At 41.1% G+C, this 19,912-nt stretch overlaps 1 protein-coding gene across 2 annotated transcripts in view; it reads left to right on the top strand.

Annotated features, from left to right (window-relative positions):
• gabra2a (gamma-aminobutyric acid type A receptor subunit alpha2a) overlaps positions 1-19,912 on the top strand; it is a 110,346-nt gene that overhangs the window by 55,457 nt on the left and 34,977 nt on the right. For both annotated transcript variants that reach the window (XM_049596300.1, XM_049596299.1), the window contains exons 8-9: positions 5,674-5,826; positions 16,423-16,625. In XM_049596300.1, coding sequence (XP_049452257.1) covers positions 5,674-5,826; positions 16,423-16,625 — 356 coding nt within the window. The remainder of the gene's footprint in view (positions 1-5,673; positions 5,827-16,422; positions 16,626-19,912) is intronic.

Genomic DNA, 19,912 nt, shown 5'->3' on the forward strand with positions numbered 1-19,912 from the left:
ATTTAACAATGAACTGGTTAGCTTTTTGGTGTTCAGGTTAAGGTCACTGTGACCTTGTCTGTCTCATTCTCATGAATGTGATATCTTAAAGAATGCCTCAAGGGAATTTCTTCTGATTTGGCAAAAACATTCAGTTGGACTCAGAGATGAAGTGATTAGATTTTGGGGGTCAAGGGTCAAAGGTCAAGGTCTTGCATCAATGGCAATATCATGAACGCAATATCTCAAGAACACTGTGAGGGAATTTTGTCAAATTTGACACAAATGTTTACTTGGACTTATCAATTCACGGATTGGATTTCAATTATCAAAGGTCAAGGTCAGTGTGACCTTGCATCTGTCTTGTTCTGATGAACATGATATCTCAAGAACACCTGAAGGAAATTTCTTTAAATTTGACTTGGACTGGAGAAACACCTGATTAGAATTGTGTGGTCAAAGGTCAAAGGTCAGTGTGACCACACAAAATATGTTTTTGGCCATAACTCAAGAATTCATGTGCTAGTTATGACAAAACTTCACACAAATATCGAGTAGGATAAAATAATGAAGTGATGACAGTTTATATCCAAAAGGTCAAAGGTCAGCTTCACTGTGATGTCATAATGTTTTGCATTAAACACTTTGCTGGGTATTATTCAGTGTCATATCTCAGGAACAGAAGGGGAGATATTTGGTCAGATACGTAATTGGTGACATTAATCTTGGGTGTCACTTTGAAACCATGCTGATTGTACAGATTTTCTGTGCTGTCGAGGGGAAGATGGGTGTAAAGCATCCATGTTTTCACAGACATGGATGTAAAATGTAAGAGAAACTTGACTGGCACGTGTAGGCATACCACCACACAGCGGTAATTTTGGTTAGAAGCCTGAAATAATATCTATGGTTAACACAAGCTTAAGCAGCTTTCACATTTTGTTTTATGACATAGAATATGTCACTAAATACTCCACTTATGAGTTTTGCTGTGGGATATGTACAAATCTGGGTGCATTACTTTTCGTAGGAAAACATACCAAAAGTTATTGAGAACAACCTGAGCAGTGTATGTAATGCAAACACTCGCAGTAGTGTACTTGCAGCAGATGAACATGTAAGGAAGTTTGTCACAAGCTGAGAATTGGAGCAGTCAGACGCCTGAGGTTCTTGCTCAAAGGGTTTTCTTTTACATATGTTGAGAATATGGACATTATTACAGTATCACAGAAAATAAGGAAAAGTGTTATAGGTCCCCTTTAAAATCTTTAAATCTGCCATGTGTCTATATATTGGAAGGTCCATGCAGATATGGATGTTAATACATACATCAAGCACTGACACAGCATTTCTTAATGTGTCCACCTATGCGGATAAATGTCCACATCTGTGTCTGCTTGGGAATATATTATCCCTGGTGAAGTTCTTTTCCCTCTGTGTGGCCCAAAAGCATGCAGTGTGTTCAATTAGTGGTCAACCAAGTTATTTATCATAAGTTTGGACGAAACGGTAATTAATGTCTACTGCTTAGGCAAAAGTTAATTAATTGTTTAGTTAAACAGAAAATAAATCACAAGCAAATGAAGCAATACTTTCTAAGAAATTTATTTATCACAAAACAATTCACAGATTAATCAGTAATAAAAATAATTGTTAGATGCATCACTACTGTAAATTGCAGCTATCTCAGTTTTTCATAAATGGTCAGTCATCCATGTTGGTGTGAGCCTGTACGCCTGTGGAGCTGAATGGCAGATTCTAACTACCTCTATGATATATCTCAGAGATAGACTGTGTCCATTAGGCTAGCAGCACTACGTGCGACAGCAGCCAGGTCTGTGAGGTTTCCTGAAGTATTGCACAGAACAAAAAAATATGAAAAAGTGTTCAACAAAACCTATGACCTTTGGAAGCAGACAGCAAAGGAGATTCGAGTGAGACTGAAGGTTTTCTGACCATCTGAGGACCTGATAGAACCCAAACACACAACAACATTATGAGCCTATTTGACTCAGTCATACTACTACTCCAGATATTGTCAAAAGAAGGGATGCAGGTGTCACTCTGACAGCTGACATCTGCAGTCTTGTCAGCAAAGGACGAGAGCACGTACACCAATCAGCCACAACATTAAAACCACTGACAGGTTAAGTGAATAACATTATTTATCTTACAATGCAATGTTCTGAAACCTTGGGTACTGGCATTCATAGAGATGCCACTTGACACTACCCACCTACCCAAACACTGTTGCAGACCAAGTAATCCCCTCATGGCAATAGCATTCTCCAATGGCAGTGCCCTCGAAAGTAATTTGCCTTCAATACTGATTTATTTTTCAACAAATATTTAATGTTAACTTAGCATTTTCTAAAATGTCTTTGCAGAGCCCTGGTACCTGCTGCACTGTCCTTGTCTGTAACGACTAACAACCAGTCTAACCTAAATTTTGTCTTCAGCAACTGTGTGTCAAACATGTACCCAGAACAAAAAGGGATTGTTCCTGTTGCCAAAGGTACCATTGATATGAGAAATAAAACCACAAAAGTTTCACGAGACATAGCAAAAAGGTATTAATCAGAATTTGCAGAAGGGAATGACACCTAGACAGACAGGTCTGTCACTCAACATCATGTAAACTGCATTGTTAACACAGACGAGCAGAGGATTAGCTAGGGAAAAAAATTACATTTATGCACTTTACATGGAGCTACGGTTAACTCTGAATTATGTTAAAGGCAGGGCTCAACAGTGTGAGCGTTTCACTCGCATTTGCGACTAAAAATAGGTGTGTGCGAACTGTAAAAAATATTTAGGGGCACATGTGCGCATAAAAAAATCAGCCGAAGCAGCCTATATTTTTGTCAATAAAAAAATATGATAATCTAACCGCAAATGTTGGAGGAATTCCAGCCGCCTTCCTTCTTCCCTCTTCCCCGTGTGACACAGTTATGGGTGGTTTTTCAAGCCACTGTCGGCACAATGAATATCGTGCGCAACGCCAAGGGTAGCGGGGCCGCTTTGTCAGGCGTTGCTGCCCTCTCCATAGACAAACAATGGGACAGCCAGCGCAAAGCGGTTTTACAGCTGATCATGTGTAGAGGCCTTTAGGGACCGTTCGCCACAGTACCGCTGCTGGGCACGGTGGAAATAAAACCCTCTTCACACGGAGCGCGCAAAGCGCAGACCTCCGCCGACGAACCCATTCATTGTGTATGTGCTACTGCGGTGCAAGAGCGCATCGTTCTGCCACTGAGCTGAGTGGCGCGCGCCACCAGCTTGCGCTCGAATTTAAATTTTTTTAATTTCACCGCAATGCACTGTGACGACACCTCGGCGCTGCGCGTCCAATAGCAGAGAAGAGCCTGAAGTAGACCCGAAAGCGGTCACCATGGAGCTGTAGCTCCTGAACGAGCCTGTACTCCACCAAATCCTGTCCTCTGCGCCCTACCCCGCGGTGGGCGCCACGAAAGCTCTGTGTGAAAGAGGCTTAAGTCCTGCAGAGTTTCAGAGGACCTGGAGAATGTTTTAGGATAGTAATAACATTATATAAGATAATCATATTGGAAAGATAATATATATAAGATAATAACATTAAAGACGAAATTAAATTGCAATACTTTTTCAAAACTAAAATAATTTTGCTCGTAAATGTCTATTTGCATCACATTTATTACGGAAAACACATTATTTGATCAATTTACATTGTGCCCCTAAAGTTCTTTGTGCGCTCCTTACTTTTTCAACTTAGGAGCACATGTGCTCCTTGGGAAAAAAGTTAGCGTCAAGCCCTGGTTAAATGTTTGCCAAATGTGTTTGTATCTCTTAATAAGTCATCAGAAATCATCTGTAGAAGGAGCAGATGTTTACCTTAAGCTAGCTCAGGCCATGTTAAAGTTGACAATATTTTAACGGAACAAGGCAAGCTAATTGCTAGCGTGCTTGGTTGAAAAGGAAAAATACACAGTGCTTTGAGATGGCTGTCAGAGATGGCAGAGGTATGATCACATAATCCTGTTTGAGCTACAACAGGTGGTGTGTTCCATGTTTTATTTCCCAATTGCTCTTGGAAAGAAGAACAGAGTACTGTAAACAAACTGTTACCACTGGAAATCGCCGATTTCAGTTCAGCGCCAGAAGCTGTACCTATAATTCATTCAAGGTAACATGGGGGCTAGGAATAAGGTGGCTATGGACTTTCCAGCTTCTTAAGTTATATTGTTTTCCAGTGGAGTTATAAACTGATGCCATCTGGCGGTGTATCATACCACTGGGCGGTAGAATGGCTTTTCTCATCTGGGTCTAACGTGGAAATCACTGACGAAATGGCAGTATTTGACAACTTTGGAATGAGAATGGGTTGGGCAAGGCAAGCACACTCCAAAAACTGCTCAAGAATGGCATAAGTAACATGACAAAGAGCTCAACGCATCGACCTGGCCTCCAAATTCCTCAGATCCCAATCCAATCAAGCATCTGTGGGAGGTCGTGGTATTCCAGTGGTCCTGTGTCCATGCCTTGACAGGTCAGTTCCAAGTCCAATCCATGGTGGGGCCTCTGACCTGTGGTCTGGCACCAGGGTCTTGGTAGCGGATATTTTGAGTCCTGTGGGATGCAAGATGGAATGCTATCACGTCGTACAGATGCTTGATTAGATTAGGATCTTGAGATTTTGGAAGCCAGGTTGACACCTTGAGCTCATTGTCACATTCCTTTGGCGATTAATGAACAGTATTTGCCATTGCCATGAGAGGGGGTACTTGATCTGCAATAGTGGGTGGTGCATGTCAAGTGGCATCCACATGAATGTTAGGACCCAAGGTTTCTCACCAGAACATTGCATTATAATGACATAATCAATTTTATTCACTTCACCTGTCAGTGGTTTAAATGTTATGACTGATCCGTGTAGATGAGGCTTTTAATGACCAACTTGGGAAGGAGAGCCTGAGGATGGTGTCAAATAAGGATGAGTATAGGACTATCTTTGAAATCGCACAAAAGGAAACAGTAATCTAAGAGTTATTCCAAGGATCAGGCAACCAACAGCTACAGACAATGAAGTAAAGGTAGCAGCTGCTCAGTGAGAGCGTACAAAAATTGTCATGGTCTCAAAATTTGTGAGGAAGAGACTGACCACGAAACCCTTTAACATCTGTGACAGCTGGGGAATGGCAGCATATGTTGTCCTGTGAGAATTGTTACTCACAGCACCAATTTGCTTTCTTTTTATCTGTGTTTTATGGATTTAAGTCCACTCTCTTCATACCTCTTTGAAGTTTTTTTTTTTTTTATTATTATTCTCAGCCTGGAGGAAGTAAAGGATAGAAAGAGAATATGGGAGCTCTAGCAGCTCTCAAGTTTACAGCATCGCAGGGCATCACAGGGCCAGAAAAATAGCCAAGTGAATTTTTCACAAACCAAACTCCATCAGACTTCTAACAAAGCCAGCTGAGCTTAAAGAAACACACTGAGTGATCAAAGCAGCCTTTGACAGGCACACACAAACTGGGAACCATTACCATGGTCGATATTAGTCTTCACATTCAACTATAACGATTATTTCCTCAGATATATTCTTTCATGATGAATGCATGTTATTAATACACCTTTTAATTAATCTACTAATACTGTCCTCATCTGCAACTACCAGCACGTACTGTATGTGACCATCAGCTGAACTTCTCTCCTCAGGTGAATACACAGTGATGACTGCTCACTTCCATCTGAAGAGGAAGATCGGCTACTTTGTGATCCAGACATATCTGCCCTGTATCATGACTGTCATCCTCTCCCAGGTCTCCTTCTGGCTCAACCGAGAGTCAGTGCCAGCCAGAACTGTCTTTGGTGAGTTTTTCATTTGAAAGGAAAAAAATAAAACAAAAACATATTTTACCTCTTACCCATAATGCCATTTATCCTTGAAGACTGTTTTGATGTGAGTTGCATGTGTTGGAAATATTGGCCATAGAGATGTCTGCCTTCTCTCCAATAAAATGGAACTAGATGGCACTCGGCTTGTGCCAAAAATTACATTTGAAAACCTCAACAGCAATGTCTGTTCCTGAAATCATAAACTGGTTACTCAAGATAATCCACAGACCTCGTTGGGAGCATTTTCCTTTAGGAACTATTTTCTTTCCATCGAACTACACCCACTAACTGTATCACTGCACAGAAGGAAGCATGCATGCAGCTCACCTAGAACCACTGAGCTAGCTAATGTTACAGCTCAGAGAAGGAGGATGCCATTAATTTCTGACAACATACAACCTACTAATGAATGAATCTCCTAACACATACAGATACAGAGATCCCAGTATAAGTCTATGCATCAGATAATTAGTAAAATGAACTGTAAAATAAGAAAACAAAGTATATCAGTGTGCAATTCCTTAACCCTCATAGTGATATAGTTTTTAACTGCATAATGGAATTCCTAGAATTCAGTTATGGCTTTTGGTTTTGGCATTCCACACCAAAGTTTTCAGTGGCCCCGCATAGCAACTCCAATTGACCTATGGCTAAGCCACGCCCCCCTCCACTCACTCGGACAAACTATCAACATCCAGTGACCGGCGCTATGGCAGGTGTCACAGTACACGGCATTTCACAGGAGGCAATTGATGATTTTTGGAGACATAACGATCAGATGTCATTGAGAAGTAACCAAGTAACCAAAATCTCAGAAAAAGTTCATAAGGCAGAGAATGTCCGAGTGTATGGGAATGGCTATACACGCTGTGATTGGCTCATCGCGTTTGAGGGCGGGACTTAGCCATAAGTCAATTAGAACTCTCTGGGGATCCATTGCACATATTACAGTATGTGTGTGTGTGTGTGTGTGTGGTATGTATACATATTAGGGGTGTAAGGGTTCGCAAAATTCACAATTTGGTCGATACAGTTGTGTAGTAGTTTGATACAGCAAAAAACATTTCCTAGATTTTTTATTTATTCATTTATTTTATTATTTATTAATTCCAGTTATTTTAACTCAGCTATGTCTGCTAGCTATATCTGAGTGACCCATCTTCTAGGGTGTCTTCTTAGAGGCTTATGAAGCAAAAACAGCTCCTTAGGAAATATTAAATATAATATTGTAGTTATAAACGATAAAGAAATAATTATGTGTCTGAAATGCCAGTTTCTTTTAAATGTATTAAATCTAACATCATATATTGGGCTTTGTTTTGTTTTGTTTTTTTTGTCAAAAGCAGGGGTTACAGCCTGGCTGAAATGGGCTCATTTAGGAACATGAAGGGCTCTTATAAATTAAGCATGTCTGTAAAGCCTGCATTTTTCACCACAGAGGAGGGTGTCATGTCGGCTGCTACAAATCAGCGAGCCCTCATAATTCATAGCAAAACCAAAGTGGTGTCAAATGCCAGACCTGGTCATACCACTCCTGACCATATTGCAACAAGCTAGCATAACCAAGATGTGTATTTTATTTTCCAAATGTAATAGGATAGTTCAATGTATCGCTCAGTTTGTAATGCGTACCGAACTGAAAGCCTCGTTCTGAACGCTTCAATATAAATATGTCCAAAACACAGGAATAATCTCAGTGCGCTCACATTATGTCCCACACTATGTCTGTGTCGTGTTCCAATACCAAGATAGAGCCTTCATGTTACAGTAGAGTTTAACCTCTCATTCAGTGTAAAATTTTATCAAGGTAATGTAACTAAAGGCCTGTTCTGTTTTTGATGGTGCCAACTCTATACCAACTCAGCAGCCAAAGACATTATATGTCAACAGGTTTTCATATTGCTCAGAAGCATAATTGATAATCCTGTTTGGTGCAATTTAAGTAAAACGAAATTAAAAAGAGTGGCACTCAAACAAGTCTTTCAACTGGCCATAGCTAATAAAATTATAAGAAACAAATGACAACATATCAAAAATCAAATCTAATATAAAACCACACTGCCAACAACAACAACATAAGTAATAATAGTTTAAGATATATGAAAACTTGCAGGCATTTTTATTCGGTACAGTATCCACCTTATTTTTCCACAGAAACATGGAGGCAAGACAGAACGCAGCCAGCTTCCGTTTTTCTGTGTGACACTTCTGGTCCAGCACTCTTACCACTGTGTAAATGGGAATCGCCTTGTTGTTTACCCTGTTGAGTTTAGCTATATATATGTATATATCACATTTTTCACGCCACTGTATCACCGTTTAGACTAATCTGATGTTTGTAAAGTCTATAAACACAATGACTGAACAAACATTAGTATTTTCTCTGTGTGCAGCTATCGTAGATTAGCTGGGCTAACCGTTAGCTGTTAGCCGTTAGCCGTGTCTGTAATAACTCACTAAACTCACAAAGTGGCCTGTGAAAAAAATATTTTCTCCAGCGGATGTCTTAGTTACAACATGATTGAGCTAACTGGAGTAGTTTCATGTCGTATTCGACAACAGGAGACTGTGTTAGGAGTGTATGTCGCTGACAGAAAGAAAGATAGAAAAGCAGCGTACACCTCACATATTTATTTCTCACAGTTGCGCACATGTTTGGCTGGCATGCAGAAGCACCGTCTGTGTGTCTGTGTGTCGAGGATGCGAGCCGCAGCTTCAGCTGCTCAGGTAGAGAGGCTGTGTAGCCTGGTGTGTTTTTTCGCTGATTCGGTTCTGCAGGTTCTCTGCTGGTACACTGGAGACGGGGATCAAGCAGTTTGTCTCACTCGGGATAGATTGTGCTTTTTTGGGTTCATAGTTTTTGATTGACGTGCGATTTATTCGCGTTTAGAGGGAATTATTTTTACCAGCAGTTACTGGATAACAGAAACGTGGGCACAGTTATCTATACAAAATACACAGACTAACTAACTAACTAACTGATTGACTAACATAAACAACTGAAAACTGAATAAAATTAGCTTGCACCGTTAGCTCCGTTAAGGGAAAGCGGCTGACCGGAAGTCACACACAAAAACACGGAAGTTGATCACTATTTACTTCCGTGTTTGAAAATAAGGTGGATAAAAGAGAGCATTGATTCATTGTGTTTGGGCCTTAACTTTTGAATGCCTGTGAAATATTTTATTTATGTCCACTTTTGTGCTGAAACAGAAGAGCACATAAAGTCAACCAGCCAGGCCAGGATTCCCAAATGGTAATCCTTCCTATCCTCACCTGAACCTGCAGGGCTTTCTCTGCCCAGTTCTGTGGTCCTGATGGTAAACTGTGTGCTCATGCTGACAGGTGAACATTTTATCAGGCCACTGCAGGCAGGCCACCAGATGAGGGTCATGCTGCAATGAGGTCTCGCCCTGCTTATCTGCCAAAGGACAGTGGACCCACACCGATACTCTGATTTCCCATTTGGTAAAATGTCAGGGACCTGTCTGTGGCTAACGTTATGCTCTCTTGCCATGTATCCACTGCGGTATTATGCACACCAATAAACCCAGTCATTATCTATTGTGACCATAAGGGCAAACAGGGCAGAAGGGAAACGTTGTGTTGAAAGGCATTTTATGACTTAGAGAAGGAGTTAGTATCGTAAGTTTTCAGTGCCAAAGACACTTGGATACATGCAGGAGTGTATTATAGGTGTAAATTCAGAAAAAAAATGTATCCGATGACTTCACATTTGATGCTCAGTGGGTCATATATGCTTTGTATACTTTGCACACATGCTGTTTATTTTGTGCACCTTACAAAAGGTAATTATTTTAAGGTTTACATATGTACTGTTATGCCTCACAGTCTGTTCACAGATCCCTACATTCATTGTGTTATGACCAGCTCAAACGAACTGACAGTTAGAGCTTTATTCGTTGTATATTTTACGTGCAAACAAGATAAAAAGAACAAATCAACATGTAGAGGGCTTTGAGCACATTGACATCTGGGCCAAATAGCCACAAGCTTACACTGGCCAGATGTTCCCAGTAACAGACACTGGATCTGCAACTAAACATACTTACAGCGCAGGTCCAAGACAAAGGGACATTCTCAAGGCTCATGAAGAATTAACATCCTCCTCAGTGATTGTTTTTTTTTAAATTTTACTTCCCTTTCCATCCTTTTATATGCTTATGCGCTGACAACAACCATGGCTAAAGGTCAATGGTCCTACATATTAAGTCCAGGCTAAAACCTCTGTTTGTTAATCTCATTAAGTTAATACTGCAGCACAGTTAAACATGATGATTTACTCATTGTAAGCTGGAAACTAGTCCAGATATTCATTATATTTGCAAATCGCAGTGGTGCTCCATGGTCGCAACAGCCCAGCATCAGCCCTGCAGATGAGAAACATGCCTTGCCTTCTCACACTATTGCTCAGGAGAAAGTGAGATGGCTGGGTGAAGGTGTGTGTGTGACGCATCATGTTTGTGAGTGTTTTGTTTATGCAATATGTGTCTGTGAGAGGGAAAGAGCCACAGAAGAGAGCGAGAGAACTGAAATGCCAAAGCAAGTCTAAAACAAAACAAAAAAAAAGAGCATGACCATTTCTGAACACTGTTTGCAATGTAGTCATTGTATACATCATATGTGGAACAAGCTGCAATGCAGAATAAATTCGATACATCGTGCACTCCTCATTCTAATATGACTCCCCTGACCCAGTTGGCAGGAGAAGGGAATAAAAAGATGTCTCCACCATGCAGTGTGATTCCCGTAGTGCCACTCAGCAAGGAAATTAATCTCCAACTGCCTCTTACGCCATCAAAGAAACTCATGGCTGTAGCCATCTTATTGTTACAAGGTTTAAAATTTGTATTGCAGCTAATTCCAATACTCAGGGTAGAATCCATGGCAGGCCGGGCTATCAGTGCTGTTTGTTGAATAGTGAGAGGGAGCACGACACCTACACAATAGAAGACAATTGATGACATCAATTGTCTTCTATTGTGTAGGAGACAATTGATGACATCATTCCTGCAATACATATTAGCTAATTAATCTGTTCATGTATGTATTTTGTTGAGGCTGTGGGATACGATGTAAATTCCATTCCAGTCATTTTGATGCTTGTTGTATAACTGCTGACAATGTATTGGACTGACATACATTGCATGGTGTCCATTTTAAAGAGTTGGTCTATTGTCAGGTGTCTCTGTAGTTTGACATGGGGACTAAATAAAGTATCTTTGAAGGCTTTTGTATATATTCACAGATTCACAGAAAAGGGCATCAACATCAGCATGAACCAGTTCCTGGCCCTAATTACCTGCTGCTTCATTACTTTAATTATCCACACTTTCAATGCAGTCCCAGTGAACACTCTTACAGTGTTGTAAACAAGACAATAACATTGTTGCTATTCCACGTACATACCACTATTTCCAGGGCTCAATGGAAACTAGCAAAAGTTACATCATGAGGATGGAGCTGTGGGAGTGTGTCTATCATGTATGAGGTGAGATATTTCGTGTGCAAGCATGTGGCTAGATGGTGGCACTAGAGAGAAGCTCATGGCGTGTGTACAACAGAAACGTTGCATACTGTGGGGTCACAGATCACCCCAATTTCCACATACTCCGTCTGCGCCGCACAGCGCACTGCGTAGGCGAGGGTATGCGCCGTCGGTTGCTCCAGATCTGCGGCGCTACGCAGCATGGTGCAGACGAAAGTATGTGGAAATTGGAGGTCAGAGTGTTCAGCAAAGGAACATTTTGACCAGATGGTGGTGCAGGATGTAAGGTCAAAGTCCACTTAATCAAGATATGTTTTAGTTCCAACAACCACATTTTGGTTATGTCTCTGTCCTGGAGATAGCTGTTGCTGGAGGCATTATGTTTTCAGGTTGTTCATACATCTGTTCGTCCATCTGTACGTCCCATTCTCATGAACATGATATCTCAGAAACCCTTAAAGGAATTTCTTCAAATCTGGCACAAACATACACTTGGACACAGTAATGAACTGGTTAGATTTTGGTTGTCAAACATCAGGGTCACTGTGACTTTGCATCCATCTCATTCTTACGAATGTGTTATCTCAAGAACACCTTGAGGGAATTTCTTCTAATTTGGCACAAACATCAACTTTGAGTCACTCATGAAGTTAATAGATTTTGGTGGTCAAAAGTCAAGGTCACTGTGACCCCGTCTGTTGCAATCTCTTGATTGCAATATATCAAGAACACCTTGAGGAAATTTCTACAAATTTGGCACAATTGTCACTTGGACTCAAGAATTCAATGGTTAGAAGTTGGTGGTCAAAGGTCAAAGGTCAGGGTCACTGTGACCTCACAAAATATATTTTTAGCTGCAATTCAAGAATTTATACAGTTTTCATGATAAACTTTTACTAAAATGTTTAATAGGATATAAAGATGAAGTGATGGCATTTTATATCCACAAGCTCGAAGATCAACTTCACTGTGACAGCATAATGTTCTGCAAAAACACTTTTCTGGCCATAAGACAACATCATATCTCAGTAACAGAAGAAGAGACATTTGGTCAGACACTGAATTGATGACACTAGTCTTGGGTGCCCACTTTCAAACTTCTGACTGTACAGATATTCTGTGCTGCGGAGGGGAAGACGTGTGAAGCATCCATGTTTTCACAGACATGGATGTAAACTGTTACTGCAACTTGACTGGTTCATGAAGGCATACAACCATAAGTGGTAATTCTAGTAATATCATGGATGTGTAAGTCCTGAATAATTTTCTAATATTTTTATAGAAAGAACTCTTTAGTGTATTATTATAAAGAAAATGGTTAATTGGTACACTTACAGTTAATTGATGCCAATTAGTTGCAAGCATAACATAGAGTATTTTAGTCAGTGCTCTGCAAGTAAGAGCATGTGAAATGTAAAACACAAAAAAAGATGATAAAACAAGCAATGCAAGCTAAATTTACACTGCTTACCTAGCTAACTTTAGTAGGCTAAGCTAAGTTAACACTGCTTAGCTAGCTAACAGTGGTGGATGGGTCCAACATACAGCGCCTTTCACCCAGGAGGCCAGTGTTTGCTTCCTGTGTGACTGTAAAGCCAAACCCTGTTCTTTTCCCTAAAAATGGTTTTGTAGTCTAAACATAGCCACGTCAGTGTGTTGGCTAAACGTGACCATGTACGAAAAAAAGTCAATTGGCAATGGTGTGCTGACGTAGTGTATGTATTTTGACAGAGACTGTATGCAAACTGTAAATTTTGTGTAAAAACGAAAGTGTATTTTAACAACAGACAATGCATGTAACAGACTGAAGTTGACACAGTGGCATCCCAGAACGTCAACAATCAATGCACCCGGGTACCTTGCATGTCATATCTCAGCATGGAAAGTCCATGACCAAACGTGGATATGTGACGAGATTGGAGTGAGAATGTGTTGGACACACAGAGAAAGTTAACTCAATCAACAGATTACATAATGTGAAGTGTTCTTAGCAGGACAACCTAATGACCACAAAATAAACATTATTTAGTCTGCATCACAAACAGAACACATGCAATTTTGTATCAAGCAGTCAATTTACTTTTAAATGCGTATGCCGTCCATTTACATAAGATACTACAAGCAACTACATGGTTAGTTAAGATGATTTTTAAACACTGGCAGCTCTATATTTAGCAGGAGTATTTTTTTTTTTTTTTACCATGAAAAAATTAAGTGTTATTTGGCAGTCAGTAATATCTGAATTTTAAGCCAGTGCTTGTCTTTTATTCAACTGAGATGATATAGAAAATTGACAAGCTTTGCTGGTCATTTTCAGCAGACAGCAGACACTGAGTCACTACAACTTGCCACAGCAGTAATGGCGGTGCTGCTAGATAGTGGAATACACAAAACAGACACAGGAGCATACAATTCAACATACATGGAAACTAGTGTTTAAAGTGAATTAATATTAAGTTTGACTTAAATTAGTAAATGCCCTATTTCTAAAGTACCATATTATTTTTCAGTTAAACAAGTGAAAGAATCTGCCAGTACATTCACAATATTTCAACCCATCTGTGTCTTGAAACAAGAAAGAATAATGCAGTTTGCTATGGTTGAATCAAGATTAGATTAGTTTTAGATTTGCACTGGAGACAGGTTGAAGTATTACTGCAACTGTCTGAAGAAAATCAGAGGCGTGTTCAGACAGAAAGCAAATCAAATGTTCATGTTATTTGCACAGATTGGAGCAGGCTGTAAATAACACCTGACATATGGGAGAACAACTGGCAGCTGGCAAGGGTAGGTCTAAATATCAGAAAACAGTCATATGACTGTTTTCATAGGCAAACACAGCAACCATAGTGTGTTGTTGAGTCTGGAGGACATGTTGGTTGGACACATTTCAGGTGTGATATTCACCCCGAACTGCAGTGCTTTTGAATTCATTATCCGTCAGGTCATGCTTTTGTGACCTCTCCATTTTTAGATTTTTTTTATACATGTAGAAGCTCTATGATGGAGTCAGATCTGGTTAGAATTCAGATCAGAAGTGCATGGCCTCTGTGTCACTTAACTCAATTTGAGACATCTTAATGAGAGTGAGATCAAAACCAAGGGGTTAAACATGATATACTATTTCTCAAAGTGACGATAAATATTGCAGATGGATGCACAATGCTGATTCTTCAAGATGAAATATGGAATGGGAAAAAGGTATGTGTGCATGGCTTTGCACATCGGTGTGTGTGTCAGTGTGAACATACGAGGAGTGCAACATCAAAAGGAAAGCACATGATCCTCTTACAGTGGGTAGCGATGTGTTCACGGTGTGATGGAGAGCTGGTAAATATGACCTGCAGCACAAATAGTATATGTGTGTATGTGTGTGTGTGTGTGTGTTCATGAATGTGTGTGTGTGTGTGGGAATGTGCGTGCTTATATCAATGGACACATGTCATATCCCTGCTGTTGGCCACTGATGAGCATTAACAAGTCCCCCCACTCATTTGTTTGGATAATAATGTCTCTCATCAAACATAGGAAATGAGTTAAACCTCTAATCTCTGATTCAAGATTCAAAAAGAATTCAGAGACCACCCGCTCTTACCGCTGGTACGTAGTCCAGTCTTGATGCTCTTATCTTGCTACAGTACATTCAGTTTCAGCACACACAGAAAGGTCTATACGGTCACACTGTAGCAACTACTCGTAGTGGCTCCTGGGCAACAGGACAAACGTATAAATTTACAGACAGATCTGACTCACATGGGATTTAAAGATCACATGGGATTATAGGGAAATGCGTGGCCCCCTGTTTTTCCCAAGTGATCCAACTGCAGTGATCCTGTCTGTACTAAACATTTTGATATTTGCAAGTTGCACTTTGGATTGCGGCACTTTGACCAATTCTTCTGAGCGCCACACCCCCACAAAATGATTAGTTTTACTATCAAAATTTGATCCATTTGCAAAGTCTTTTCAGTCATTTTATCCTCATTCAAGTAAGCAGAACGCTAAACCGGAAATAGCCGCTCAGCAGACAGAAGTCTCTAGTGCACCTGCTCCATGTGCCACACATGTGGAACCAGTGCTGATCATCTGAGTAATTTTGTATGCAGAAGTTGGGGCATCCTTTAGCTCACCTGGTAGAGTGTGTGCCCCATCAACACGTTCTCATCCCAGCTTCTCAAATATCACTGCTTTGTCAGTGCCATTCACGTCTACATATTACATGCTAGGAATCCTCCCTCGTTTGTTTTTGATGTTCCAGGATGGCGTGTCAATTTACGTCTGGTGTGTTTTCTAAATAGATGACCATTTTCACAGGAAATATAGAGTTTCTGCTTGTTAGATGCTTAGAGACTTTTTCAAAATAAACTTACAAAAGCAGTAAAACACCTTGACACAAATCGTCTCCAGAGCCACAGAAGACAACGTATAACTCCTTTTGACAAATAAACTAACTTGGTTACCTATGGTGTTCAGGATTGATTTTAATATTGTATTGTTTGTTTTCAAATCATTGAGTGGCCTTACCCCATCATACATAAGTGATCTTCAAGCCACCACCTTGTCCTCTTTCAAAATTCATTTAAAAACTCATTTTTGTAAAATGGCTTTTGAGGGATTTTTTTTTCTTTTGTGTGTGTGTGTCTTTGTTTGATTGTTTGCTTGCTTTATGCTTTCATTAATTTGCTCATCCTCAAAGTTTTATTTGTATGCCTAGTCTCTATTTAGTTATATTCTGTTTTTATGTGAAATTTCAACCCCATACCTGAACCAAAAAAAGACAAAACTGTTTACAGTGCACACATCTGCATCTGGTAATGTACCACCTCGTGTCTCCACCAGTCTACTGTTCTGAATCAGACTGTAAAAAACATATGAGTCACACAGGTCATTCAGTGTTCAGGCTGCTGTTGGGCGTCTTGTAGGATTTGGAGGATAAAAAAATGAAATGTTGTATATTAACAGTTCTGGTAAGACCTTCCTGTACCGTTTGCCTTTCACTAGATATATTCTCTTATGCTGAATTTTTTTATTTTCTCTGTGCTTCTGTCCTCTCTTCCCAGGTGTAACTACAGTTCTCACAATGACAACCCTGAGTATCAGTGCCCGTAATTCACTGCCTAAGGTGGCCTATGCTACAGCTATGGACTGGTTCATTGCTGTCTGCTATGCCTTCGTCTTCTCGGCACTTATTGAATTTGCCACCGTCAACTACTTCACCAAGCGAGGCTGGGCCTGGGATGGAAAGAGTGTCGTCAATGACAAGGTAGGGCTGTCACACACCTAGAGTGGCTACACCTTTTCAGGATCAATTCTGAAGGCCAGTTACAGTCAGGAGATTATTGTGTGTAGATTTGTTCTATGAACAGAGAGGTTTCCTCATCAGTTAGTTAGGGGGGGTCCTCTCCGACACTTGTATCTGAAACAAGGAAGCTCTATTTGAATGTTTTTTTTATGCACTTCTGCACCAAAGTGAACAAAAAAAATGAACAAAAAAGTCCCAGGGTGAATGTATTCAGCGTGCCACATGGCCCCCTGTCAAGGGCCAGATTTGGCCCACAGGCTGTAAATTGAGTATCACTGTGCTAGACTATAGAAGAGGTAGGGAGGTGTATGGATGACCAGTACACAACAAGACTAGCCAAACTTTGTTTTACTGGGCTGCAAGTGTAGCTCTTTGGTAATGTACACACACTGACAAGAACAGGTAAACCAAGCCGTTAAGTTGAATGCTGTGAATTCTCTGCAGTTAACGCTTTTTCTATTGTCACCCTTGGCCCTGCCAAGTAAAGCCATGCCACGGCAGTTTTTGTTTCCATTATCAGTTAAGACACACCGTGCCACACCAATATGCCCCAGAGATGAAACTTCTCAGGAGTAGGTCCAAAGCCAGGCCGCCAGCCCTCAACCTGGTAGCAGTGCAGGGTGGACTGCAACCAACCCCCAATTATTACCATTATAGGAATTGAAATGTGTTTCTCACTGAATTAGCGGAACTTTGTCTGTGGCTTTTCTTCAATAAAGACAGGTCTAATAATATAGCAGTGAGGACAGTGAAAGCAGACACAGCCACAGTGAGATGATGATGAAGAGTTAGAGACAACAGGCTCTTACTGCACCTCTACAAACAGCTCACCTCCACCAGGTAAACTTCTTTTACCTGCCGTGCTGTGGAAAAACACATGCAACCCAAGTAACATGGGACTGTGGCTGTGGATCAGCACTCTGCTTTTAAATGTCTTCACTCAAGACAAGCCATCATCAGTTTAATACACACCTTCAAGCAGGTAGCACTGTTGTAATGGAAATGCAAATCCCTGCCGTGCTGGGCTGTTGGCCCAAACCAAGTCAAGCCAAGCCAGCCCATGACTGCTGAAAAGGGATATTAGTTTACTTTCTCATGAACTTAACTGAGCTATCATACATTATCATAAAAAAGCTGGTATTCAAATAATGGCCGGTTGCTAATAACGGCAAAATTACCTCTGACATATACCACAACAGCTCACATAGTAAATTTAACATAATGTATATTCCCACAGCAGTACAAAGACAGAGTCAGGGTTTATACACCACTCTGCTGCTCTGAGTTTCTAAGAAATTTATGTTGTGTCTAAAAAGTTATTACATTATTTTACTGTAGATACTGTACATAATTGCAATTATCCATGTGGCAAAGTATAAATGTTACCTTTGCATCAAGAACACAGTAAGCAAAACAATGGCAGAGGGAATAAGAAAAACGAAAGGTACAGGCTGTGACCGATGAGGTGCAGAGGCATTCCTCAGAATTTTAGGTGAGAATTCAAACTTGACAGAGAGATTTGATATCTCATTTTGTCAGTGTTGTTGCTGTTTTCAAAGGCACACCATTGTGCGTAAATGCACATAGCGTCTTTTTAATGTGAGAATACAGCAGCAACTCTGCAGCTCTGCTCTGCTCTCTGTGTGCCCATTTTAGAGAGTGTATAATTAATATTTTCCTCATGATGTATTATTTCATCCACCTGCAGCCCATTTGCCATTTATCAGAATGTTGTTGCTACTGTATGAGAGCTTTGATGATGACTATGTAAACCCTGTGTATGGTGATGTTGTTGATGTAACATTGGTGCAAAGAAACATGAATCAGTCTGTCCTTGTCTCGCATGCTCATTCACTAGCTGAGTAGACTGCGTATGTGAGGGAACCTAGATGTAGCAGGTGGATGGTTCTTGTGCGTACAAAATAGAATCCTGCTATTGCCAGTGGACATTTGTGATAGGAGAGAACATCCACGCAAGAGAAATCTCTACGTAGGACATAATGGGCTCTAGTTTCCCGGCGCGGCGCAGGGTGGCGAAACCCGCGCAGAGCTAGTTTCAAGCAGCGCAACCCGAGGCGCGCTCAGTTTGGTAGTTTGGCAGACCGAGGTGCGCTGAGATGGGTGTGGCGGCGCAGCAGGGGGAGGTGTCGACAGATCCAGCTTGGTGCAGTGACAGTTTCGTGCCAAAAGGCTTCGCCGAAGGTGCGCTAAAAGCTTGCCAGCTGAAACCAGGTCTACTGTCAGCGCAGGCGGAGCACAGCCGGTGTAAGTGGAAGTTTGGCTGACCAGCGGACAGTGCGCACACGTCACCAAAACCTCACAGGCAGGTTTCCAGAATGTCAGGCACATTAACAATGCAATAAATACCCACAAAAACACTATTCAATGCAACTATCTGCAATCAGCACATAATGTATCTCTATATCGACTGTCCCGTCACATCTGATGTCAGATCAAAGGGGATTGGCACCGTTTGGCACGTTTGGCACGCGTAATGGAAACCCAACCTGATTTGATTAACACAGCTGCAAACTAATGAGTTCACATCCCTCTCAGCCAACCACAAACAGCCACAGCATCAGATAGGGAGTATATATTCAGCATCTGTCATCTTAGAAAAGTCAAAAGAAAAGAAACAGAGTGAGACTGCGAGAGAGAAAGAGAGAGCGCACACGCACACAAGAGGAACGCAACATTGATTTACAATTGTGGTGACCTCCTCCCAGGCTACCTTTGCATCATCAGCCCGTGGAGGTCTGCTCGCAGTTCCGTATATTCAGACACTGCGAGCTTGGACCTCCCGGACCAAAACATCAGTTTCCTCCTGGGAGAAGTTTGGCCGTCTGACGCTGCTGCTCTCTTCTGCCATGGCGAATTGAGTAAACTCTCATTACGCCTTCGCGCGGCGCATTTAAGGGCGAGGAGAGGGGCTCATTTGATTGGTGTGATGTGTGTAAAACCCACTCCACGCCTTCTCTCCTCCCTCTTTCCGACTTGCGCAGGTAGGAGGGACGGAGGTGGGAAAGAGGAGTAGCTGCGCCAGGCGCACGGTGTGCCAAACTTGCAAAATCCACCTGGCCACATCCAGTTGGCGAAGCACAGGTGCACTGCGCCTCCGCCTCGTCCAGTCTGCGAAACTAGAGCCCAATATCTTATACCTAAGAGATTACATCCTGTACTTAGGAGATGATATCTCCTATGTAGAAAATTATATTTCAAATGTAGGAGATAACATCCCGTACTTAGGT

The sequence above is a fragment of the Epinephelus fuscoguttatus genome, linkage group LG14 (genome assembly GCF_011397635.1).
Source record: "Epinephelus fuscoguttatus linkage group LG14, E.fuscoguttatus.final_Chr_v1".
NCBI classification, from domain to species: domain Eukaryota; kingdom Metazoa; phylum Chordata; class Actinopteri; order Perciformes; family Serranidae; genus Epinephelus; species Epinephelus fuscoguttatus.